This window comes from Equus quagga, chromosome 7 (genome assembly GCF_021613505.1).
Source record: "Equus quagga isolate Etosha38 chromosome 7, UCLA_HA_Equagga_1.0, whole genome shotgun sequence".
NCBI lineage: Eukaryota > Metazoa > Chordata > Mammalia > Perissodactyla > Equidae > Equus > Equus quagga.
The window spans coordinates 47,947,618-47,972,608 of NC_060273.1; the positions used below are offsets into that span (position 1 = coordinate 47,947,618).

General features: G+C 53.5%; 4 protein-coding genes across 6 annotated transcripts in view; 2 read left to right on the forward strand and 2 right to left on the reverse strand.

The window, feature by feature from the left end:
- The window catches only part of CLTB (clathrin light chain B), an 18,081-nt gene extending 12,999 nt beyond the window's left edge, over positions 1-5,082 (forward strand). Inside the window, exons 5-6 of one of the 2 annotated variants that reach the window (XM_046666582.1) lie at positions 1,711-1,764; positions 4,635-5,082. In XM_046666582.1, the coding sequence (XP_046522538.1) occupies positions 1,711-1,764; positions 4,635-4,806 (226 nt within the window). In that variant the 3' untranslated portion in view covers positions 4,807-5,082. The remainder of the gene's footprint in view (positions 1-1,710; positions 1,765-4,634) is intronic. The other variant, XM_046666583.1, reaches the window with a different exon arrangement.
- Positions 5,083-7,221: 2,139 nt separating this feature from the next.
- On the reverse strand, positions 7,222-8,222 carry HIGD2A (HIG1 hypoxia inducible domain family member 2A). Its single transcript, XM_046666585.1, has 2 exons — positions 8,001-8,222; positions 7,222-7,651 (listed from the first exon to the last, which is right to left on the reverse strand). Exons 1-2 carry the CDS (start codon positions 8,152-8,154, stop codon positions 7,485-7,487), a joined length of 321 nt encoding a protein of 106 aa, XP_046522541.1. The 5' UTR covers positions 8,155-8,222; the 3' UTR covers positions 7,222-7,484.
- Positions 8,223-8,300: 78 nt separating this feature from the next.
- Positions 8,301-12,529, forward strand: NOP16 (NOP16 nucleolar protein). Its single transcript, XM_046666584.1, has 5 exons — positions 8,301-8,537; positions 8,628-8,736; positions 9,890-9,959; positions 11,446-11,552; positions 12,101-12,529. The coding sequence occupies exons 1-5, from the start codon at positions 8,431-8,433 to the stop codon at positions 12,242-12,244; spliced, it is 537 nt and encodes a 178-aa protein (XP_046522540.1). The 5' UTR covers positions 8,301-8,430; the 3' UTR covers positions 12,245-12,529.
- Positions 12,530-14,270: 1,741 nt separating this feature from the next.
- On the reverse strand, positions 14,271-24,956 carry ARL10 (ADP ribosylation factor like GTPase 10). Of its 2 annotated transcripts, XM_046667952.1 has the most exons (5): positions 23,560-24,956; positions 22,736-22,937; positions 19,710-19,885; positions 19,467-19,502; positions 17,817-17,924 (listed from the first exon to the last, which is right to left on the reverse strand). In XM_046667952.1, the coding sequence occupies exons 1-4, from the start codon at positions 24,028-24,030 to the stop codon at positions 19,497-19,499; spliced, it is 855 nt and encodes a 284-aa protein (XP_046523908.1). In that variant the 5' UTR covers positions 24,031-24,956; the 3' UTR covers positions 17,817-17,924; positions 19,467-19,496. The 2 variants fall into 2 exon arrangements, with proteins under 2 accessions (XP_046523907.1, XP_046523908.1); XM_046667951.1 differs by lacking the exon at positions 19,467-19,502 and having other exon boundaries at positions 14,271-17,924; positions 23,560-24,939.
- Between the last annotated feature and the right edge of the window lie 35 nt (positions 24,957-24,991).

Genomic DNA, 24,991 nt, shown 5'->3' on the forward strand with positions numbered 1-24,991 from the left:
GGCTGTGGGGATGTGAGGGGGCTGTGGGCACGTGAGGGGGCTGTGGGGACAGTGAGAGGAACTCTGGTATGGGGACTGTCTGGAGGAAGGGTGATTTGGTGGCAAGAGCACGGAGGGAGGAGAAGCTGAAACTCCCAGGGCTGCTTCCTCGGTTGCCTGTGGAGTTCAGAGCCCTGAACTCGGACGAGCTAGAACACTGTTAAGCTCTCAGCTTCTCCCCACGACAGACAAAAGCAAGTTATCAGTCAGCAGAAGAAGTTCCAGGACCCATTGGAATGTGAGGCAGACTATCCTGAGGCATAGTGGCCAACAGCTAGGCTGGGCCCTCTGTGGCCACAGTTAGTGTCACAGAGAGCAGAGGCCTGGCTAGGAGTGAAGAACCAACCTGAGTACAAGATTTTATTGCCTGTAGAAATGATAACCGCTCAACCCAGAGTGGCTGGAGAATAAAAGGAAATTAGTGGCCTGTATAGCTGAAAAGGCCAGGAGTAGGACTGCAGGCACAGTGTGCTCAGGGGCTGAAACAGTCAGTCAGCACTCCCTTTTACTGTCTCTCAGCTGCTTTCCTCTATGACATCCTTGGGATAGGGGGCAGAGATGGCCACCAGCAGCCCCAGGCTTCTGCTCTGTTCTCTTTGCAACCTCAGTGAAAATAGCCTTTTGCTCCCAATACCTCTAGCCGAAGACTTCAACCTGACCCTCATTAGTCTGGTGTGGGTCATGTGCCCATTCCAAGCCCAATGACTGTCCCAGAGGGAAGGACTCTCCTCCGATGGACGCAGCCTGGGCAATAATCCCATTCCTTGGGTTGTGCATGGGGTCCAGTCCCACGCAAACCACCAGGCGAGTCGGGGCAGCCTGATCCTTCAAGGGACAATCAGGATGCCCTTGTTGGAAGAAAGGGGATAGATGCTAGGCAGACAAAGACAGCAGATGCCCACCGAGAACACCTTTGTGGAAATGGGCTCAGACTAGATGCTACCCAGAAGCCCCTACCTGTGAGGCTGTACCCTTCAAGTACGAGGCATGCCAGGAAGGGAAAGGCTGGCTCTGGGAAGCCACCATACTTCTGTTCAAGAAGCTGCTGCATGCCAGGCTCTGGGCTGGGCACTGGGGAGATGGAGATGAAAAGGACCCAGTCTGTGTCCTCAAAGGAGAGAAACACAGGTGTGCAGCTGAACTCCACAGTAGGGCCCTCTGCAGCAAGGCTGTGGATGCAAGGGATGCAGGGTGGAGAGGACCATCCTGTCTGGGACCTGGGCTTTGGAGGATGCCCAGGAGTTCATCATGAGAAAGAGGGCAGGGGTGGGGGAGGGTCTTCTAGACCAGGGAACAGCATGATAAGAAATAAAGGCCGTTATGTCTTGGGCACCAGGGAGTCAGGGAGTGGTGGGAGAGAGGGCAGGAACAAGGGGTCACATGTGCAGGGCCTCCAATGCCAGTATTGGACACATACAGGCGACGGGGAGCCACTGAAGGTTTGTGAACAGGAGGAGTAATGTGATCAGGGATGAGTTTTAGAAAAGGCAGTCCTGTGGGCAGAGGGTCCTCACTCTCCTCGCTGGGCTGTCGAGAACTGCCGAGCCTTCCAGAACTGTGCTTTCTAACACTCTCCAACTGGAGGTACTAACACTATCTTTCTTTCTCTTTAACCCTCTGCCTGTCTGTTTTGCCATCCTGTCTTCCCCCTCCTAACTCCTTCCCCTCAAGGATCGCTGACAAAGCATTCTACCAGCAGCCAGATGCTGATATCATCGGCTACGTGTACGTGTCTCCTTTGCCCCTCTGCAGGGGAAGCTAGAGAGGGCAAGAGCCCCTGTGTGTGGCTGGCACAGTTTCTTGAGTCTCCTGCTTGTGGGGTTTAAATGAGTGTGGCTTGGCCGAAGGCAATGATCAGAGCAGGAGGTGTCCCCCCAGGACGGGTATAGTCACCAACCTTCACCTCCATCCCTCCAGCAAGTGTTTATTGAGTGTCTACTCTGCCTGAAGGCAGCTTTGCTATATCAAGGCAGAGAAAAGAAAAGAAGGCACTGGCCATCCCCAGGTGGGAGTGCAAATGGCTAGCAACCCATCTCTCTCCCTCTGAGGTGCCTCGCGGGGGCAGGGGAGGGGGTGAAGTGGTCTTCTGCTGAACAAAACAAACATTGAGTGCCACCTCCAGAGGTATAAAGAAGAAGAGACGCTCCCACGTGCACACCCGTCCCCTCCTCCTGCACCAGGTGCACTGCTCCTCCTTAGAGCTCCAGCCAGAGTGTGGCCATGACCCAGACCACCATGGGGCCCTCTCACATGTTCCTGATTTGGGGTCTGGTCGGTACTGTGACTAATCTAGATCTAAGATGGCAGAGGTTTCCTCTCATGCTGCCCCAGTTTATTGGTAGGGACAGCCTGGAGGGTGTGTTGGGGTTTGTGAAGCTGAAGGAAAAATCCAGTGATGAAGGTGTGATGTCTGCCATGTGCGCGTGTGCCAAACATCTGCTGTTCCTCCCTCTGGGTACGTCCGTGGCAGTCCTCTGATGCTATCTGGGCTAACCCTTCTCTCACCGAGCACAGGACACACCAGAGTAACAGCCTTCCGCTCCTTCCTTCCAGCCAGCCTCCCATCTGTCTCGTCCTTATTGGCACTTACCCAATGCCAGTCTCTGGTCAAATAGGAATAAGACACACAGTCTACCCCCCAAGTTGCTCACGGTTAGGAGCATGTTGTGATAAGAGCTGTGTGGAAGGACACACTGAGCTCTGGGAGCCACCTCCTGCTGGGGGGCTCAGGACAGGCTTCAGAGATGTAAGACCTACAGCCAGACCTTCAAGTGTGAGAAGCAATGTGCTGGGTGGGGAGGGTTAGAAGAGGAGAAGGGCCTCCTGGATGGGAGAAGCAGCTTGGGCAAAGGCGATGAGACGGGAAATACCTGCAGCGGCAGGGGCAGTGGGCACGGTGGGAGCTGAGGCTGGGAGGTCAGCTTGGGACCAGTTGAAAAATGTCTATTTGGCCAGGCTAAGGAGCTGGGCCTTCATCCTGAAGGCAGGGGGGAGCCACAGGAGCCCTGAAGAGAGGGAGAGTCTAGACCAGCACTCCTCAGACTGAATCACAGGGGATCTTGTTAAAATAGAGATTCCGATTCAGAAGGACTGAGGTGAGGCCATGATTCTGCGTTCCCCACAAGCTCCATGGTGATGCTGATGCTGCTGGACCACACCCCACACTGTAAGCAGCAAGGTTCGAGGGGGCCTCTTGACCCCGAAGGGACAGCTCCTAGGATAGCTCCCCTGAGCCCCCTCACGTCCCCCTCCACATGGCACTTTGCATCTTTCCGAGCCTGCGCACCCCTGCCGCTCCGTTAGATCCTCAGGCCAGCGAGACAGAGGAGCAGGGCGGAGACTGACTTCAATTTACAGGTTAGGAGATGAGCACACAGTAGGTGAGTGAGACCCCTGGGCGGGTCCAGGCACCTGATCCAGGGCCACCTCATCCTTGGCACAGCCCGTGCCAGGGGATCACCTGGAGAGCTCCTCACCATCAGTCAGGGCCTGGCATGTGGCAGAACCGGTCCTGCGGGGGATGCAGAGGGGGCTTCGAAGGAGAAAGGGGCTTTCCAGAGACCCTCGCTGGCCAAACAGGACACAGACCCAGCCCTCCTCACTTAAGAATCCTTTATTGTCTTTCTCCTAATGACTCCCACGTTTGGGTTTTGTCCACTACACAGTATTGACTACACTGTTTGCTCCATTGCTCCTTCATCAGTGGCTTCTTTGTCAACCAGAACTTCTGATGAAGAAACCACCAGTTTTCATCCTAACTTGATTTCAACCAAAAGCAGACTCCAGTGGAGCATTGCCCAGCTGTGGCTCCATAGAGATAACAGTCATTTCGGGCTAAAAAGACCTCTGTAGTCGAATGTGCTTGGGATGTGATAGATGCTCTGTCCATCACGTGCTCCACTGGAGGTGTGTGCTGCCTGCTGGCACATTAAAGGCTTTGAAAGTCTTTCTTTGAAGATGCTCTTTAACTGAGTTTTCCATACATACTGGACCACAACCCTTTTCTGGAAAACACTTGTAAGTGTCCATGGAACACGGAGCAGTGCTGAACCAAGTAGTTCAGTTAGTTAGATGCTCACTCAGTCTTAGCTCCACCAAGGGTTTGGAAATATTGAAAATAGCTGAAGTACTTGCAGTAGTTCCTCCGAGAGCCTTTAGGGGTCAGGAGCCCCAGGTGGAGGGAGTCTTGATGGAGAGGCCATGAACAGAGAGCGCCTAGGCTGGCAGGGTGGGGGAGGTGGGGAGAGGCTACTTGAGCTGGGTGGCAAGGGCAGAACTTTCTGAGAAGGAGAGGCCTGATTCAGACCTGAATGACAAGAAGCAACAAGCCACGAGCAGGTCTGGGGGCAGAGCATTCCAGGAAGAGGTGACAGCAAGTACAAAGGCCCTAGGGCAGGACCAGACTAGGCTTCCTCTGAGGCCAAAGCTGTTCCCGGGGGCCTGAGGCCAGAGGGCACAGGGCTGGGGAGGAGACCTCTGGACAAAGTACCCCAGAGCAGGCTGGGCAAAGCAGCCTTGCTCCATGGGGGCAGAGCACCACTGATTCAGGGGGAAGGCGGACAGCTGTGAAACCTCTGCCTTCTCTCCACTTGCAGGGCATCTGAGGAGGCTTTTGTGAAGGAATCCAAGGAGGAGACCCCAGGCACAGAGTGGGAGAAGGTGGCCCAGCTGTGTGACTTCAACCCCAAGAGCAGCAAGCAGTGCAAAGACGTGTCCCGCCTGCGCTCGGTGCTCATGTCCCTGAAGCAGACACCGCTCTCCCGCTAGATGCCTGCCACAAAGCATGGCCACAAAGCATGGGCGGGGCCGGGCAGAGGGGCAGCAGCTGCTTAGGCCACGGTGGAAACTGCCTCCAGCAGCTGCTACACACAGCCTATTCCGTTCCTCCCCGCCTCCCAGGGCTGGGAACGGGAACCTCACCCCACTCACCCCTCATGTCCTCCTGGCCTGTGGCCCAGCCCCTCACACCTCCTCTCAGTCCACAGAATTGTGACTGTTCCTCTTGACGTATTTTTTTTCTTGGCTTAAAGGGTGTGTTGTTAACTCTTTTTACACTTATTTATTATCATTCTCATTTCTCTGAAAGCCACAACTGGTGTCAGGGCTCAGTTTGTGCTTAGAACTGTCCCAGTTGCATGGCCTTGAGAGGTCAGGCTATTCCCCTGGAAACCCAGGAGCTCCCAGCTGGAAGTGGGTGTCCCAACCCATCTATGCTGTTGCCCCTGCCCCCAGGAGGAAAGGCAGCCTCTCACAGGATGCTTTTGTAACCTTGATCCTTGAGCAAGCCTGAGGTAGGGATTCTGTTGTTCTCATGATACAGACAATGACACCGAGGTTCCCAGGGGGTAAGCCGTTCAAGTGGGAGGGAAGAGGCAAGACCAGCGGTTCCCAGTGGTGGCTCCCTTTCAGTCTGGGTGGGAGGCTGCTGAAGGGAGCCTTTGCCAGACCCTCTTCCTTGGGATTGGCTGGGACCCTCTGGATGTGGAAGGCCCACTGCTCTGCCTATTTTGCCCTTTCCTTCAGCTGTGCCCCTCTGTGGATTTGGGATAAACAACCAGTGAGCACACCTTCTTCCCCTTCAGCAGAGGCTGCAGCAGGGTGTGTTCAAGCCATGTGAACTGCACAGAGTTGAAAAAGATTTGAGTAACTGCTAACTGTACAAGTTTCCTAGAGCTGCCGTAACAAAGGACCACAGCGTCAGGCTTAGAACAACATAAATTTCTTGTCTCACCGATCTGGAGGTCCGAAGTCCAACACGAAGGTGTTGGCAGGCCATGTTCCCTCTGCAGACTAAGGGAAGGATCTGTTTCGGCTTTTCTTCCAGCTTCCGGCAGGCTTAGGCGTTCCTTGATTCGTAGATGCATCACTACAATCCTGACTTCATCTTTACATCATCTGCCCTCTGTCTTTGTGTCCAAATTTCCCTTTTTCGAGGACACCAGTCATATTGGATTATGGCCCACCTTAATGAGCTCATTTTAACTTGATTACTTCTGGTAAGACTCTACAGTCACGCGTCGTTTAAGACCAGATATATTCTGAGAAATGCCTTGTTAGGTGATTTCCTCATTGTGCGAACATCACAGTGTGTACTTACACATTCCTAGATGGTATAGCCTTCTGCATACCTAGGCTCTATGGTACTAATCTTATGGGACCACCGTCGTATATGTGGTTTGTCATTGACTGAAACATCGTTATGCAGCACATGACTGTGTTTCCAAATAAGGTCACATTTTGAGGTACTGAGGTTAGGACTTCAACATACCTTTTTGGGGGGATGCAATAATGCCAACAGCGAAAAATAGTGGCCCTCCTCTTTAGAAGTGCCATAGTCCTCAGCTCTCCACATCTGTTCCCTGAGTCCTGAGGTCAAGGGTCAGTCACTACAATGCACTGCTCTACATTTGAAATCTCCACCTTACAGAGACCACGGGGAGGCAAGATACTTGGCTGGCCCTAGTCATACACTCCTGCACTTAGAAATTTAGACTGTCAGAGGGTCAAGATGTGGGCGTGTCTTCTTTACTCTTTTCCCTTGTGAGGGCTTGCAGCTCGTGTTGAAACTGACGGAGTCACACGTGGAAGGAACCTGGGTCCGAATCAACACTTTAGAGCTGAACACAGACAGGAACACCTGTTTGAGACTTTACACAAAGGAGAAACTCACATGTTGCTTCTCTTCTAGAATTTGCTCAGGTCCCCAGCCTCCTTTCTTCCTTAACCCTAAAACACTAGGTACACAAACCACTGGCAAGCTTTGTGACTATGTTCTTTCCATTACACCAGGCTGCTTCTTCGAGCCTCAGTTTCCTGTTCTGTAAGATGGATCAGGAACCAAACCGGGATGGTCCCAATTGGTGGAATCTTAGGTGTTCCGAGGAGGTGGGAGCGGGGCGAGGAGCAGAAACACAGTGGAGGGCATGGCCTCCTGCCTCTGACAGGACCCTGGCAGGCTCATGAAGGAAGGTTTTCCTACTGAAAGTTTGAAAATTGCTGGAAAGATCAGTTTTTTCCAAATAGCATCACTCTAGGGAATCTCTACTTTTAACAAGTGCCCCAAGCGACTTCCCAAAAAAGTTTGGGAATCATTAGACTGTATGATTTCTAAAGGCCCCTGCAGTCTTTAGTGTGTTTCCTCCTAAAACCATAGACCAAAAACTTCGAGGATGAGACTGAGAATGCACTCATCAAACCACAAGTGGATCAGTTTATTAAGTAGGGAGGGGAGAAGGTGCGGCACAAATAGAAGTACGCAACACCCAAACTGAACCGAACCTGAAAGTCCTGAAAAAATGTGTCGGTTACACGGGTTGGCCACTTCCTCCCCCACCGACTCAGGCGCTTGTCAGGGGAGCTGAAGGAGTAAGTTCGGCGGCAGGACCGGTGGTTGCTCCCGGGGCTGGGAATGATCCCCCCGGAGCTTTCAAGGCCAGGCCGCGGGCTCAGGGTCGAGACTTCATAGCGGACGCAGCCAGACCCAGCAAGATGGCTGCGACCGTGAAGCCCTGGGCGGCGATCCGGGTGCGCATCATGAACTGGGAGCGCTGGCTCTGACCCCGGTGGAAGCAGTAGAGGCCATAGGTGAGGGCGGCCGCAGTGCCCAGGCAGCCTGAGGAGGGCACAAAGCAGGTGGGGAGTGGGAGCCTGGCCGTGGGGGCCCCTCCCCTCTTTGGGTCTCCCTTCCCCAGAGCCAAGATCTCTGACCGCAGCTGAGGGGAGGACGGACGGGTGGGAGGGGTTGGTCGAGGCAGGGACCTAGGAATTAAGAGTCCGCTCCATCCCAGGCCCCCGATCCCGCCCTGCTCCTGCTCCAATCAGGTTCACCCTCCCCGCCCGGCCCCTTCGACACATCTCTGGTTCATTCTCATTCCGATCCCCCTGCGCCCCCGGTCCTCCCCTAATTTATTTCCCCAACAGCACGGTCCTCTCTGTCTACAGTTCCTACAGCGCGAGCTTACCTATGGGTACCATTGGGTTCTCGCGGGTCTTGCGAAGGAACTTTTCCTTGAAGCTTTCTGGACTGCTGTAGACACTGGGGCTAAAGCCTTCAATGACTGGGGGCTTCGATGGTTCAAAGGGTGCCTCTGGAGTCACAGGGCCAGTCGTCCCCATGGCCAGGATAAAGCTGTAGGAGAAAGTAGGGACGCTGAACTCCGCCTCCCGATGAGGTCGTGAAAGGGGCGGGGTAAACGAATCTGCTGGGCGTTATACGCAGGCGCAACCGCCCACTGCATTCTGGGAGTCGTAGTAATCAGCGAGCTGTCGCCACTGGGAGAACTACATTTCCCAAAAAGCCTGCGAAGCCATGCGAGCACCGGCCGGAAGGAGTCTGTTGCACGAGGTGTTGAGAGACGCCAAGTCTGAGCTGTCGGTGTGGTGGTCCGCGCTATGCCCAAGGCCAAGGGGAAGACCCGGAGGCAGAAGTTCGGTTACAATGTTAACCGGAAGCGTCTGAACCGGAATGCTCGACGGAAGGCAGCGCCGCGGATCGAGTGGTGAGGGGGCCGGGGTTCCGGAGGCAGGGGGCCTCGGCCGGGACGGCCGGCGAGTTGACTGTTCCGCGATCTCCTTCTCTTTGCATGTAGCTCCCACATCCGACATGCCTGGGACCACGCCAAATCGGTGCGGCAGAACCTGGCCGAGATGGGGTTGGCCATGGACCCCAACAAGGCAGTGCCCCTGCGTAAGAGAAAGGTACTGACATGGTAGGGTCCCGGCTCTTGCTCCCCTCCTCCCGCCATGTTTGGCTGGGTTTTAGAACTGAATCCTGTCCTTTACTTCCCTCACTCCCTTCTTGGGTTTGCGTCCTCCCCACAGCCAGTTCGCCCGGCCCACGTTATGGTTGAGGGTCCCTTTTCGACCTCATGCTGCCTACCCAGCACACACCGCACCTGGATTGGAGCTTGCCCTTTCCTTCTCCACTCTTTTCTTTTACTCTGAAATTAACCTATTTGGGTCCATTGGCCTCTCAATGGAATTATCCAGAATTTATCTTTTTCTGCCCTTTACCTTCTAATAAGGACTCCCCAGAGTTTGGGATCTTTTCTGACTGTTCCTTACACCTTCCCCCAGTCATCCAGTCATCCCTGGTGTGAGGTTTCCCCAGGGCTAGTTTCTCCAGAATAATTCTTTCTGGACCACCCTTTCAAAAATAGCACCCTTTTTCACTCAATAACTTCTTCCCTGCTTTATTTTAGTTCATAGCACTTGTAAACACCTGACGGTGTATTATGTATTTATTGGTTTATTTGCTTATTGTCTGTGCCTCTTTACCCCAACATAATCTCCTTGGGGATGAGGACTTTGTGTTTGTTCACTGCTAAATCCCCAGGGGTGCTTAGGGTGTGACTAGGGCTCTATAGATGGTTAACTAATGAATGGGTTTGCTGATTGAATTTGTCCCATTGTCTTTGGCAAGTTTCTTTTTATCCCTCATGCCAGAGGAAAATGGCACTTCCCTTTCTTGAATAAATGTCAAGCTACAGCCAAGCACTGTCAGGTTGCTCCTCCCCGTAGAGAAGAAATCTGACATCTTCCCCTTATAAGTTATAAAACACTTTTCATGTGTATTGTTTCATTCGATTATCACACAACAAAGTGGAGCAGGCAAGGGGTATTATCCTCATTTGTAGATAAGCTCAGAAAAATGAATTGCTTGCTTGAGTCTCTTTTGGAAACCATGAAGCTTCCAGGGCATTTGTTCTCCATGTCAGCTATTCCTGCCTGACCCTGTATAGGGATTCTTAAGGGTAGTGCCATTGTGTTGGGATGGGCAGGAGCCTCTTGAGTGTTCCCTCATCCAGGAGCCTTCCTTTGTCTAGTGGTCTCAAGGCTCTCTTCTCTGCAGGTGAAGGCCATGGAGGTGGACGTAGAAGAGAGGCCTAAGGAGCTGGTGCGGAAGCCCTATGTGCTAAATGGTGGGTGCTGGCCACATTCCTCTAGGTCAGGGCTTGGAAAGGGCCCTCGGATGTCCTCATTTTACAGATGGAGAGGCTGAGGTTCAGAGGGGAGAAGTGAGCTGGTCCAGGGCTCACAGAGTTAGGACTCTGTCCCTGGCTGGGACATTTTCAGTCTACTGACTAAACTCCAGGTGTGTGAAGTGAGGTCAGAGATGTTCAGGAAGGATGTAGCCAGGTGCCTGAGAGGATAGAAAAGAAACCATTAAGTCTCAGGCACGCGTTTAGCTTCTCATGAATTTAAGGAAGAGCAGAATTTCAGGGATTTCAGCATCTCATTTAATCTTACCAATGACAAATCAATTTCATGTATATTAAGGCTATAGAGACTGAATATTAAAATAGAAGAGAGTACATTTTGCAGGGAAGCAGGAATACTCTGGAATTCTCCACCCATCCTTCCTCCTACCTGTCTGAGATTTTTAACAGTTCTCCTGCAGGTTAAAGGATTTGAATGGCCAGACATTTGATCCAGCATTCCTTGAGTCCTGTCTTTAGTCTATCTCAGGGATTCTCACAAGAATTACTGCACAAGATTGCATACAAAATCATGTGTACTTACTGTAGTCAGAGCTAATTTTTGAAAGTTTTACTTTTAATTTTTAAAATTTTAAACTGTGGTAAAAAACACATTACATAAAATTTACCATCTTCGTCATTTTAAAATGTATAGCTCAGTAGTATTAAGTATATTCACATTGTCGTGCAACAGATCTCCAGAACTTTTCGTCTTCAAAACTGAAACTGCTAAACAGCAACTCCCCGTTCCCCTCCCCCAGCCCCTGGCAACCACGTCAGAGGTAATTTTGACTATCAACAATTTCAGCATATATTTGGATAATTTTGACTACCTCGTTTCTGTGAGCTATTTTCCTCCCTTCATAGATGAGAAGTGGGGAGTATTTCTCAGCTGTTTGAAACTGAAGCCATTATTGCCTCCACAGCTTGGCTCTTCCCCTCACACGGAGCAGAGAGGTGCTTGGCCCCAGGCTCAGGCCCTACTTCCTGCAGCTCCAGTTCTCATTTTATTTAGGCCTTTCCATTTTACTTCTTGTAATACCTCTAGAAAAGAGGTTCTCAGAGAGTTTTAGAGCTGGAAGGGAGCCCTGCCCTGTGGGCAGGCAGTGTATCTTCATCTCTCTTCCCAGGCTCTGGCGCTAAATAGAGATGATTTGTTTGGTGCCTGCCTTTGACTCATCTGAGGCCAATGAGAGAGGCCTTGCCTTTCAGGTAGTTGCCACATGCTTGTGTCATAGGCAGAGCCTGGGATCTGAGGAGCTGAAAAGGAAGGTTCTAGCACTGAATTTGAGTATGGAGAGGCAAAGCCCATCAAATGGCTGGTGTAGCAACTCTTGTGGCTTGGGATTGGGCGAAGGGGTGACTGGGCAGCTCACATAGTGCAGAAAGCAAAGCCTCATTTCCTGTCTCCTGGCTTCTCTCACCCCAGACCTGGAGGCAGAAGCCAGCCTCCCAGAAAAGAAAGGAAATACACTGTCTCGGGACCTCATTGACTATGTGCGCTACATGGTGGAGAACCATGGGGAGGACTATAAGGTGAGTGGCCAGGTCTGGCACGCCCATTGGGAAGGTACCCGGGACCATTCGGGGTCTGATCTGCTTGCCTAGAGCTTGTTTCCTGAGACTGAGTGGAAACAAAGGGAGGAAAGGAAGATTAGGAAATGGATGCCATTGACAGAATGCTTATAGCTGGCATAGACTGTGAGGCCTGTGGTTCCTGTCTGCTCACAGATGTTGTTTTGCTTGCTTGGTATTTTTAAAGAACTTGAACTAGTTGCCGTTTTAATTATGGGAAGTTTCGAATAAAAGTCCATATTTTTGGCTTCTCTTAAAAATCAACGATCTGGCTACACTGCGCCCAGGTAGGATCACTTGGCTGAGGATGGAGCGTGAGCTGCTCAGCTGGCCCCAGCTCCTGCCTGCTCCCTGAGTGCACTTGCATCCATTTCCCCACATACTCCAGGGCTTTTGAAGTGAGGAATCTGAACCTCAGGGACTGGAAGTGGCTTGCCCAACTCAGGCAAAGCTAGGATTCGTACCGTTGCCTGTCCAACCCTCCTCAAGTGACCCTTCTCCTTCCTTAGGCTATGGCCCGGGATGAGAAGAATTACTATCAAGATACCCCAAAACAGATTCGGAATAAGATCAACGTCTATAAACGTTTTTACCCAGCAGAGTGGCAAGCCTTTGTCGATTCTTTGCAGAAGAATAAGATGGAGGTTGAATGACTGGTTTACGCCTGCCCCAGGCTGAGGCCTCCTCCTGGACCAGAGAAGCTGGAGCCAGGGTTTAAGGCAAGGAGGGGTGTGTGGCTACAGATGAGGCTGGCCAAACCTCATGGAATCAAAAGCGTATACACACACACTCTCATACTCCCCTCTCTGGGGAAGGAACTGTCTCCCAGAGGCTCCAGTTTACATTCTGAGGGCTCTGGGAAAATCTAGCACCTGCTGTTCCCAGAGTGGCTGGTTTGTTTGAATGTAGTCTGTACATAATAAAACAAAGCTATTGTACTTCTTGATGGTTTTGTTATTTGCCCCTCCCAGCCAAGCACTGGTGCTGCCCCTCAAAAACCAGCTAACGCAGCCAGGTCAGGGAGGCCGTCCAGCCCTCGATGGGCCACATTCCCGTGCCCTGCATGGAGCTTCCCTCCTCTTTTCCCGTTCTGGTTCCTTTGCCCTCTGCCTTGGTTTCCTGCATAGCAGTTCCATGAACCCATCTACGGAAGCCGGCTGGGAACCCTGGGCTGCTTGGAAGGGGCCTGCCTTGCCAGTGCTAGCCCCACCCCTAGGCTGGAGGCTGCTGGACTGGTTCTCCATGGCCCTAGTCTAAGGCCAGCCGTGGCTTGAGTGGCAGAGGGTAAGGAGCTGTACGGCTGCCTCCTGGTCTGCCTTCAAGTGAGCTGCCCTCGCTGCTTGTCTTCAGGTTGCTTGTGTTGGCCTTGCCCTGAACGGAGCCCGAGGCCCCCAAACCTGCTTTCTGAGACTGTCCGGTGGACTGCTAAATGCCAAGCTACTGTGTGCCAAGCCCTGGGCTGCACACTGCCCGGCCATTCTGTGGGGCCAGGCCTGCCTGATTTGGTGGCATGTGAGGAGGCGGTGACGACTGTTCAGTAGCAGGGTCACAGGCAGGGTGTGCAGTGGGTATTGGGTATTTTCTTAAGTTTTGATACTTTATCCTCAACTATTAATAATACAAAAACTCTCTTGTTCCTGACTTCTAGTAGCACCTAAAATATGTCTTGTCACTGCTCTTGAAAAGAAAGGCTTAGTGTTTTTACATAGATTATTTCACATAAAACCTTGTAGGTGTGTGGTTTTATCCTCATCTTACAGGTAAGGAAACTGAGGCTTGGGAGCTGTTAATGGGTTGGAAGTCAAGTCTGTCAACAAGTAAACCTAGCTTTCGCTCACTGCCCTGGCCTCTGGCCCCAGAGGAAGCCCATCCTTCCCACACCATTGAGGCCTGCTGGAAACTGGACATGCTGCGAAGCTCCCAGAAGTCCTCCCCTGGTGGACCAGCCTGCTGAGACTCCAGCAGAGACTGGCCACTAAGCCCTGCGAGCACAGACGTCAGGATGTAGTCTGCTGCAGAGCTCCTGAGGGCCTTCGTTCTTTGGCCTCATAGCTTCTCTCCTTCGCAACATCCCAAATTCAGGTCTTTGACCAGGCTGGCCCCTTAGTTCAGGTGCCAATTTTAGGAAGGCTGCCTTACCACTATTCCCTGCCCCCAGGCTGTTTACATGTCTTGTAGTCCCCACAGCCCGACTTGGCTGTAGCACTTCCTATCAGTCATAATGGCCTTTTAATCTGCTTGATACCCCCTCTCAGACTGGGCTTGAGCGGGGACCTTGCCTGGGAATCCAGAGTCCAGCCCCAGGCAAGTGCTGGGGGAATGCTTGTGGAACGGCTGACTGCATGGCCCTGGGGCCTCCATCCTGGCTCTGGCCTGGAGACCATCAGAAGACGTTCTTGCTCACATTTCCACGCCTTAGCTCTGACCCCATCAGCTAGAAGTCCTCCCAAAGAGTGGGAGAAGAGTTTGGATACCTCCCCAAAGGTAGTGAGTTAGGCCAAAGCTGATGTTCCTTACCACTCCACCCCGATGTGGGCTGAAGGGCCAGGGGACTGGGCCTTGCTATCTGACAGACTGTCACGGGAAGTGTTCCGGGACCGCCCTCCACAGCTGCCCCTCACTGCGACTGTGTACCCACACATACTCCTCAAAATCAGAATTCAAACGAAACCACATCCGAGCATTTATTTTGGCATTTATTGTGTACCTCAAACAACTGCCAATACTCCATTTTGTGCCCTTTGTCCTTGGCGACCCTGTGGGCCTGGGTCTGCAGGGCACGGGCTGGGACCGCAAGCCCCCTTTACTTCCAGATCTGATGGGAATCCTCACCTTGTCCCTGAATGGGCCCATCTCCTGAAGGCAGCAGACGAGGAAAAGCTGGAGGTTCTCCTTTTCATAGCTACTGGACAGGACCTGAGGATGTGTGAGCAGACAGCAGACGCGAGGCAGGCTGCTCAGACTATCCCACATCTGAGGTCTGGGGCAGCTGTGCAAGGATGGAGCGTTTCAGCAGCTGGTTAGAAATGCTGGCAGTTGCTACTACACTGGCATAAGAGCATGTTTTCCAAAGGCAAGTGGAAATGTTTTTTGGACAATCTGGTGTTTCATTTAGGCAGATGGGCCAGAGTCATGAGATTTTCATCCGCAGCTCTCTGGAGGACCGAGAGGCCGTGATGGACCGACTTCCCCCACTCCCCAGTCCTCACAGCTGGCTAGCACTGCGTTAGTGCAAGCTTACGACGAGCAGCTCCGGGCACTAAGAGGTGCCAGAGGAGGCTTCCTAGGATCGGCAGCCAGTCCAAGGTGGTCCCAGCAGCCTCAACAGCCCTCTTGCCCAGACCATCCACATGTCCAAGCTCTGGGCCAGGCTGGCCTCTCCTCAAAGGTTTGGCAACAGGCCGGAGAATGGAAAATCAGAAGCCATGGTTTCATTTAAATAACTCGTAAGAACAGAAGCCCTCAGTGCCACGGCGAGTGATCCAGGCATAGGTTCAACAGGCAAGAAGCAGCAGAGGCTTCCCTCCCATGAGAACAGTGGGCACTGCGATGCCCACCTGCTCTCTCAGATCCAGAGCCTTCCCTCTGCCTTCTTTATTAGAATATGAGAGCTGCCCAGACAACACTGCCCATTCCCAAGCTCAGGTAGGTTGGAGCTGTAGAGTCAGTGCAGTGGGGGAAAACAGGGTCACCCCAGGCTAGCTCAGGAACCTCGCTTTGAGGTGAAGAGCTCCAGGTCACCGCTGGTTCCCAAAGGCAGTTATCTGGGCTCCTGAATCAGAAAGTCACATTCAGCAGCAACTGGGTAAGAGCACCACAAGGCCAGGCAGTTAGCTGTTTCTAAGAAAGGCTGTTCCCCCACTTCGCCCAGCCTGGGCCTGGTAGAAACCAGAGCAGATGAGCACTGTTTGGCACTCTGCCTGGAGGACAGGCCAGCAGCCCCACCGGAGGAGTGCAGCTGTCAGCCACACATGTGGTGGGGCAAACCTGCAGACCAGTAGAACGTCCGTATTCTGTCCAAGTATCAGAGTGGTGGCACTCTGGACCTTCAGTGCCCCTCAGCGGTGTGTGTCTCCTGGGGTGCCACTGGGACCTGTCGGTTCTGAGTGGTCTTTAAAAGTAGCTCGAGTAGACACAGTTAACCTCTTTATTCAAGTTCACCTCCCCCAAATGGAGACGTTAAAAACTGTACTGCATCATGATACTCATTAGACCAAAGGCAGAACTGAATTAGAAGAACACAGTCCCCTCACCCCTGCTGCTTCCACAGGTAACTTTCCAGCACTGGAGAACAAGGTGGGGTTCAGAGAACACAGGACAGTTTCTCAGCCTTCCAATGGCAAAATGAAGAGCTGTCAGCAAAATTTCAGTCTACTCTAAAACCCAAGGCATTCCTTAAATAATTCAAATAAAAGCAGACAGATCACTTAATGCAGAAAGTGAGAATTTCAAAGAAAGTGGATCTATTCTGATACACCCACAGCTCAGAGCCCAGCATACTCCTCTTCCAGTTATCCCACTCACTTCTGGACTCCGGGAGCTTCCTGCCCCACTTTCCTCCCTATGCCTCTTCTCGCACCAGCCAGAGCATGGAACTGAAGCACACTGAGTAAATGTGGAATGAAACGAAGGCACGTAATCTCTACTCTCAGTGAAAAAGCAAACTGAGCTGGACAGCTCCTCTAAAAAACTCCCTTTGTAGCTGTTGATTATTCGGTGGCCCCTGACAAACAAAAGGCTCCTTCTTTTGCCTGCACTAAAGAGAAGTGTCACTAGAGAGACAGTCCTTAAACTGGCTGGTCGCTGACACAGGAGAATGAGGGACTATGCGCTGGAGAGAACATCAGCAATCCTGCCCAACTTTGCTTTAGCTGGGGAACCAACAGCTTTAGAAAGGCCGAGTGACGTACCCCAGGCCGCCCGTTGGCTGGTGTGCTAACTGCCATTTCTTTGTACCTGGATTTACATGATTGAAATTTCCTCTTCCAGTCATTTGTAACCAACACAGAGAGGTTTGTGTGCCTTTGACACACTGGGCCGAGGGGTGGGGTTTTAAGTTCATGTGGATCACGGGGAAGCATCATGACATTAATCACAGCCACAAAGGGTGGGGGAGCCTAGAGCCTTGTCTCCACTGATACATGCAGGTCATCCCATTTCATTCATGATTCCAGCTAGTCTCTGCAAAGATCCAAATTTTCAATGACAGTCATCTGGAGTTTTGATAACAGCACCTAGAAACAGAGCCTAAAACTCTGGCCTGTTCCTTTTATAAATAAATAAATAACTAAAATGCACTTCTGAGGCCAATGCCCAGCTTGGGGTGACGGTCTTCTTCCCAGTGCCACCGGCTCCTTCCCTCCCCAGACTTATTGTAAACATGGGCATTGGCACAGTTAGTACAAGAACAGCAGCTTCTGTCTCCAAATCGGGGGGAAAGCCCTTAGTTGTTCTGACTAGGGGTGAATACCACTTCTGTGGTCAGGAGAGGCTGGCGGGTCAGGCTTTGGCTTAGCGGGAGGCAGGGAGGTTTCAGAAAGGATGTCCAGGTTCATCCTAGCACTCATCTTCATGGCTGGGAAATGAATCTCCAAGTTAGAAAAAAACACAGAAATCACCTCCTTTTAAAAAATCGTCTCCCGGGGCCAGAGAGGCAGAGATTGCACTAGGCCACGAGCCAGCTGGGCAGAGCTGGGGCTGGAGGACAATGCAGGACTGGGAGCTGGGGCTCGCTGCTTACTGCTCAGAACCTGCCTGCATGAGAGGGGCGTGAAGTCACCAGGAGGGACCTGTCTAGGCAAAGACTACTTCTGACACCTATACTGGTCCTCAACCACCGCGACCTGCAGGGAGGGGAGAACTGAGCCCACCGAGCATCTCACAGCACAGGTCAGGGAAGGAGGGTGCCAACTGGTGAAAGCCAGGTCCACTTCCAGCCCTGAGTGAGCCAGGCACTATCCTCTCCCGCCCTCTGCCTCCTCACCAGGAAGGCTTCTGTGCGGTTCTTGGCCTTGCCCAGGCCCTGCTCTTGAGAGGGCAAGGAGGGGAGAGGGGACGTGCTGCCACATGACTCCTGCCTCAGGCCCAGGCTGGCAGTGAAGAAGCAGGAGCAGCAGCACTCGGGTTCCAGGGCCAGGCAGTGAGCAGGTGGGCACCAGCCTAGGAGAGAAGCTCCAAGAGCAGTTTCCAGATTTGCACGCTGCCAGGGTCTTCAAAGCCGGGTCCCGCAGGAGCAATGCTGGCTGCCACGAGGAAAACCTCCCTCTGGCTATCGATAGCCTGCAGGCCCAGCTCCTGCTGCAGCTCCACCATACTCATGGCCTCACTCAGGTCCTGGGGTGAAACAGAGAAGCCAGTCAGAACAGAGCCGACAGTGCTTCCCAACACCGACCCTTGCCATCCATGAAATAAACTGCTCTTCGGCCACCCTCGGGGACACTGGGGTCTAAGTTCCCAGAAGCGGCCTCTGGGCCCCTTGGTCTATACCCTCTTCCTCATCTCTGACTCTGCTTTGTACCACCTCTTTCATCCCACCATCAGCTAGTGTAGTAAAAAACAGTACTCCTCTACGTGAGGCCTGGTGACAGGCACTTAGTCTTATTTAATTCTCATGGTCTACACTGAACAGAGGAGGAAACTGGCTTAGGGAGGTAAAGTCATTTAGCCAAGGAAACAGCGCTAAGTGGCAGAGCCAGGTTTCAAACTCAGGTTGGTTTGAAGACCAAGCTTATGACCCTAATAGGAATCCTAGCTCAGTTTCCTAAACTCAATAGAAGAGAGAGCTTACAGCAGGGTCACTTCCAGACACTGGCCTGACCTCCCCCAGACAACCAGACACTGGACAAGGAAAAGAGGCCACTACAGAGCATGGCTGGTGAGGGTACATTTTAATGTCAACTCTAGCCCAAGGTGAAAATGTTTCTTCTTGGAACAATTCATAGAATGCTGGGACCTTACGTGTTGTCTCCAGCAGAATCAAAACTGCTATAAATTATAGTTTATAAATAGGATGATGTAATTCATTGTCCAAACCAGGGTACTTCTGAGACTCAAAGTGGGTACTATTAATAATTATGCAATAGGCATCAATGGGGGCTGTCTCAAGCAGCCCAGGACATATGGTCACCCATTTATAAATGATTGTCAAGTACTTCCTGATAGGCAGAGGGAATCTGAGGTCAAAGACATACAGCCTCTCTCCAAGCCGGTTGGAACATGTCCCATGGCTCTCAGGGACATGGGCACAGGTCACAGGAAATATGACAGGTCTCTGTACTGTGGCAGAGTTTCACCTGGTATTGAGGGTGGCACCTTAGGTCTGTGATGCCGAGGGCTGCTGGGCCCAAGACACCTCTCTGGCACCCAGGAGAGGTACAGGTACAGGTATAGGTATAGGGTACATAGGTACAGTGCACTGGTTAAGAGCAGGAACTTTAAGGAAGATCTGAGTTCAAGTCCTGGTTTTGCCACATAGCAGCTGAAACTTTGGGCATTTAGGAATAACAGCGAGGCCTATCATGGGGTTTCTGTAGGACTGAAGCGAGGTCATGATTGTCAGGTGCTTGGCATTGTGCCTGGCACACTGTAAGCAAACAAAAATGTTAATTATTACTATTATTTAATCTGCCCAACTTCTCATCACTTCCCAGCTTTAGCTCTCTGATCTAGAGCCAGAAGTCACAAAGACATAGCAGAGTGGAAAAGACGAGGGTTTTAGAGTCACAGATCCCAATTCCACTATTTTCAAGGTGGTCAACCTTGGGGAGACAACAAAATCTCTCCCAGTTTCAGATTCGTCGTCTATAAAATGGGAGTAGTATCCCATACCTTGAGGGTCAATAGAAGTAGAATATAAAATGTCATTCAAAACCACACCTGGCATACAGTGGATACTTAATGTTCTTCTCATTTCTCCAGGATGACAGATGACAGGGAGGCAAAGGGGGAGACAGACAGAGAATGAGGATTAGAGAGGAGGGAAGAGCACAGGTAGAAGAGGTGACCAAGCGCTCCAGGTCCTGGGCCTGGGCCGGAATCCCTCTCCAGTGCTCCCTGCCCCTGCCCAGGTATCTGTGGGTCCAGCTCCACTGGCCTAAGCCAGCCTCCCGCGTCCCTCACCTGCTTGTTGGCCACCACGACGACAGGCAGGTCAGGGTCCTTGTCTAGCAGCTTGTGCAGCTCCTGCCTGGCCCAGGGCAGCCGCAGCCGGTCAGCCGAGTCCACCATGAACACCAGCACGTCCACTTCATTCACAAACTCCTTCCAGTAGAAGCGCAGGTTCTGGCTGCCACCGACTGAGAAGAGGCCAGGGGCCAGCTCAGAGCCTCCCTGGGCCCTGGCTCTATACATAGCCCCAACCCCACCCCACTTTCAGCATGCCAAGGCTCCAGCAGCCAAGGGCAAGAAAAAGACCGCAGGTTCCAGAGCCACTCAGACCTGGGTTTAGTTCTAGCTCTGAGGCTGGGTCTCCCTGGGCAAGTCGCTACCTTAGAGCATCAGTCTCCTCCTCACTGGATTTACCTAACAGGCTGCAACAAAGCCAAAGGTACCACATGCAACACACCTTTCAGAGGAGTGGCGTAAGGCAGGTGCACTATAAATAGTACTCTCCAGTTCTTTCTCCTGGGCTGCCTTGCCTCCTGCCAACTCCTAGCTTCATCCCTGGTCAGTGGGGCTGTGGTCATGAGCCAGGACTCCCTACCCTGCCTGTGCAGAGCCCTTCTCCGTTCAGTCTCTCTTGTTCAGTCTGGTCACCCCATTTTCTTTCCTTGGAAATGCCATATTCAATCCTACCACCACATGGCTGCCCATGTAGGACGCCCAAGTGGGGTGGCCTTCCTGTTCCTCTGCACAGTCCCCATTGGTCACCCTGCATCCTAGTGTTTCTGGTGATACTTTGACACTTGTAGGCTCTAAGCTCTTTGAGAGTTAGAGCTGTTTACCTCTGGATCCCCCCAAAGCCCTCAGCACAATGCCTGGCACACAGCAGGCACTCAACAAGTATTTACTGAGTGCTTACGAGGTGCCAAGCACTGACCTGGGTGCTGGGGATACAGAGGCAGGCAGGGACCCTGCTCTCAAGGAGCTCCCTCTGTAACTATGATGGACACAGCAATAACACATAAACACATTTCAGAAAGGAAGGAAATAAAACAGAAAAAATGAAAGCGGCTGGCGGGGGGGAGGGGGTGTGGCTTTGGATTGGGTGGTCTGGAAGTTCTCCCCAAGGAGGTGGCATATGAGCTGAGTCTGGGATGATGAGAAGGGGCCAGCCATGGGAAAAGGCAGAGAAAGCATCACAGGCAGAGGGAAGAGCAAGCTCGATGTGTTTGAGAAACAGAAGGTGGCCAGGGTGGCTGAGGCACTGCCAGAGAGAGAGAGGAGGAAGCCACGACTGGCAAGGCTCCCCAGGGCTGGACCACACAGGGCCCGTATGGCCACAGTGAGGCTGTGGGGAGCCCTTTAAGGAGTGACATGATCTCACGTGGGTTCCTGAAAGATACCGATGACTGACACTGGGGACAGAAGTGGAAGCAAGACCAGTGAGGAGGCTGCTGCAGTACTGAGAGATGATGGAGGCTTGGACCAGGCAGGCAGTGGGTGGAGCTGGCAAGAAGTGGACAGACACAATTTACTGGAGGATAAAGCTGACAGAACTACCTAATAAAACGGACTAAGAGGTGGGGGGAAGGGAAGAGTCATCAAAGATCCACAAAGGGCCCATTCTCAGCTGCACCCCAGGCCAGGCATTGTAGCAGACCACAGCCAGGTGAGTGCTGTGGGAGGGGAAAGCCCCTGCACTCGATGGGAGAGGTGGGTTTGAATCCTGGCTGAGTGACCCTACTGAGCCTGGATTGTTACTGGTTTTGGGTAACATAAAAATACCAAACCCCTTCTCCCAGGGTTGGGGAAGGGGGGTGTTGTCTGCCAGACAGAGTGGGCCTCAAGTGTAGAACCCCCATTTGACCTTTCTGTGTCCCCGGCACGAGACAAGGTAAGCCTGTGGAAAGGACAGAATCCCAGGTGAATATCAATGTTTGCTACAATCAGAGAGGAATGATGGAGCCAGGACAGGCCAGCAGGCAAGTGCCTGAGACCAGAGGAACTAGGCCCATTCAGGCCAACAACCAGGCCCTCAGAGTCTGATCTCGCCACCTAGCACTTAACTAAACGCACCCAGTCTTTATGGTCTGAGTCCTCTGGTTGGCAGGAAGCCCACCTGTCTCTCCTCACTGAGTCGGTGTCTGAACACAGGTGGCTAAGCACTGCTGCCCCCTCTATACCCTCTGCCATCCTCTCCCAGGACCCCAGGAAGCCTAACACTGAGGGCAGGGGGCTGCCTATACCCTATCGGACGACTCACTCAACAAGCTCTCCCAGGTGCCTGCTAGGGGGTGGGCACTAGCTGGATCAGATCTGTCTGTGCCCCTGATGCATAGTCAGGGACACAAGCTGGTATGTGGCAAATACTGCAGCAGAAGGGGAGCCCAGAGGAGGAGCCCTTAACCCTGCCTTGGGGTCAGAGAAGTATTCACCGAGAGATCATGTCTGACCTAAATATTAAAGGATGAGTAACAGTTTATCAAGGGAAGAAGGGCTTTCCAGACTGAGGGAACAGTGCAAGCAAAGGGCGGGAGGTAAGAAAGCGCCCTTCAGAAACAAGCAATGGAGCATGGTGCTTAACGCTGACAGCCTAGCGCTGGAGAGTCTGTATTAGCAGACTGGCAAGCTGGGTGAGCCTGCATAAGTTCTTTAACTTGCTGAGTCTCAGTTTCCTCATGTATATAATGAGGATAATAACCGTATCCAGTTTTATGGAGTCGTTGGGAGCATTTCATTAGCTAATGACTGTCAAGTGCTTGACATACAGGAAACTTGAGCTGTTAGTATCTCAGTGCTAGGCACGTGGGCTTCCGCGGGGTCAGACAGGTGGCAACCAAGTTGGAGCCGCCTGATGTTGAAGGGTCCTCCAGGTCAGAATACAGAGTCTAGACTGTATCCTGTGCCCCAGGGAGGGTGGGAAGATTTCATACAGGTGCGTGTCCTGCTTAGACAGGTATTTTGGAGCCACCCCCAGGCAAAGAGCCCCGGCTTGGGGCAACTGAGGTGACGGGGAGATGGTGTCTGTGGGGAAGTCTGCTCACTCTCTAGCAGGTCCACCTCGAAGTCCTTGGTGGGCAACCGCACGGAGTTGAAGCCCCAGGTGGGGATGTGGCCTTCCAGCGGTGGCTTCCCAGACAGCACGCGCAGGAACGTGCTCTTCCCGGAGCCATCCAGCCCCAGCACCAGCACCTCGCGCTGCTCCAACTCCTCCAGCGCCGGCTCCTCGTCCTCCTCGTCCTCGGGCTGTGGGACACAGGTCAGGCTGTCGCCCGCACCTCCCGCCCCACCCTTCCCGAGGGAAGACCGAAGACATCGAAGCGCCCATCCCCGCCCTCCACCGGCAAGGGGCAGGCAGGCATAGGCTGGTGCAGTGGGAGGGGCGCCGCCTCGGAGTCCTGAATCCCAAACCCCGTTCTCTGGCTTTCCCTGAGGGACCTGGGGCAAATTCCCTCCTCTTGCGGAACCTCTGCCTCCTCAGACTGACAATCCCCACGTCCCAGGCCCGCAAAAACCACGGCGACACGGACACCCGCACGCCTGCCGCCGGCCCTGGAGGGGGCCGAGGCCTCTCCCGGCATCCCCCGGGCCACGCGCACTGCGCAGGCGCTGGGAGGCGGGGCTGGACCAGCGCGGGCCCCATATCGCTCCCGGGCCGCGCCCTCCGGGCTCCGGCGCCCGCGGCGGCGTCCCTCCCCCCAAACGCCCACCCGTGCCGCGGTTCCACGGCTCACGACTGCCCGGCCGCCGCGCGGGGCCTATGGGCTGCGGCGCCAAGCCCAGACCCAGGCCCTCCCGGCGCTGGCAGAGCCGTGATCACAGCCCTCGGCCGCGCGCGCGGAGGCGCAGACCCTGGCCCGACACTCACGTCCCACTCGTCCCACTCGGGGAGGCGGGCAGGCTCCGCGCCCCACCAGGCCTCGCCCCGGTCCCAGCGCCGCTCGCTTCCGCGGCCGAAGTAGGCCTTCCAGAGGATGAAGAGCACCGAGCCCAGCACGGCCGCGGCGCCGCCCAGCGCCAGCACCAAGGGGCTCAGCGGCCGAGGCGCCATCGGGCCTGGCGCGGGGCGCGGGTGCAAGCTGCACAGGCCGAGCCAGCCGGTCCACCGAAGATGGCCCCGCAGCGAGTGCCGCGGCCGCGCCCACCCAGCCACCCACCCAAGCGCAGACCGCACTACAAGCCCCACAATGCACCGCCGCTGTCGCGACAGGCCGCCCGCGCCCTGGCGGCGGGAGAGGGGGCACCAGCCGAAGCGCAGAGACCGCCCTGCCCCCCTGCAAGGTGCGGTGGGCAGCTGGAGGCTGTGCCTGGGCAGCACGGGAGGCCGTGGTGTTGGCATCTGCCGAGCACTTGCTGTGTGCCAAGGGGTTAGCTCACGGCTCTTCTCGGTCACCCCTTAAACCAGTGCCCCGGAGAGGGGAAAAGCGAGGCCCAGATCGCACCGGAGTGCATTGGTGCAGCCTGCGTTCAAAATCAAGCGATGTGTTTCCTGGGCATCCCTCAAGACCTTGGGCAGGAAATTGAGGCAAGACAGCCGGGATCACACGGCTATGGGGTGGCGGGTTATGGAGCGGCAGAGGCGAGACTAGAACCCAGGTCCCTGACTCTTACTATTCTTCACCCTCCGTTGGCTGCTTCCTGGACCCCAGGGGTTCTGCTCTCTTGGGGTCCTGGGCACGGTGATGAAGCAGGCAGGGCCAGGAGTCAGAGTGTTTAGACTTGACTATCTTGTCTTCCGTGCCTGCCAAGGTTTCCAAGTGTAGCACCAGCAGGAGGAGTAGGAGAAAGGGCCTGAGGTACTTCAGAGGAGGAGCCGTGAGGGGCTGTGGGGTGAATGGGTGTGTTTTATCGTCAGACCCCAAGCCATCTTGTAGACCGGGGGGGCTCACTGGGCTCTTTTCTAGTCACCCACAGTTATCCTCAGATCTCTCCGGTTCCAGAAAACTGGCCTCCTGCTCTGGTCACCCCTTTCTCTCCTTTCCATTTCTGCCCCACTTCTATATCTATCTGTGTATTTCCTAGTCCTTCTGCACCCACCCAGCGAAATTGCTCTCACCTGGGTCACTGACAAACCCCTTGCTGGTAAATCCATTTGTAACATCTTAGTTCTTATCCTGCTTGACCTCTGGGTACCATTTAGCACTGTTAAATGTTGGGGTCTTAGCAGATGTCTTAGCCGTCTGGGGCTGCCATAACAAAATACCACAGACTGGGTGAAAATCAACAGGATTTATTTCTCACAGTTGTGGAGACTAGAGAGTCCAGATCAAGGTGCCTGCTGATTCAGGTGCTTGATAACG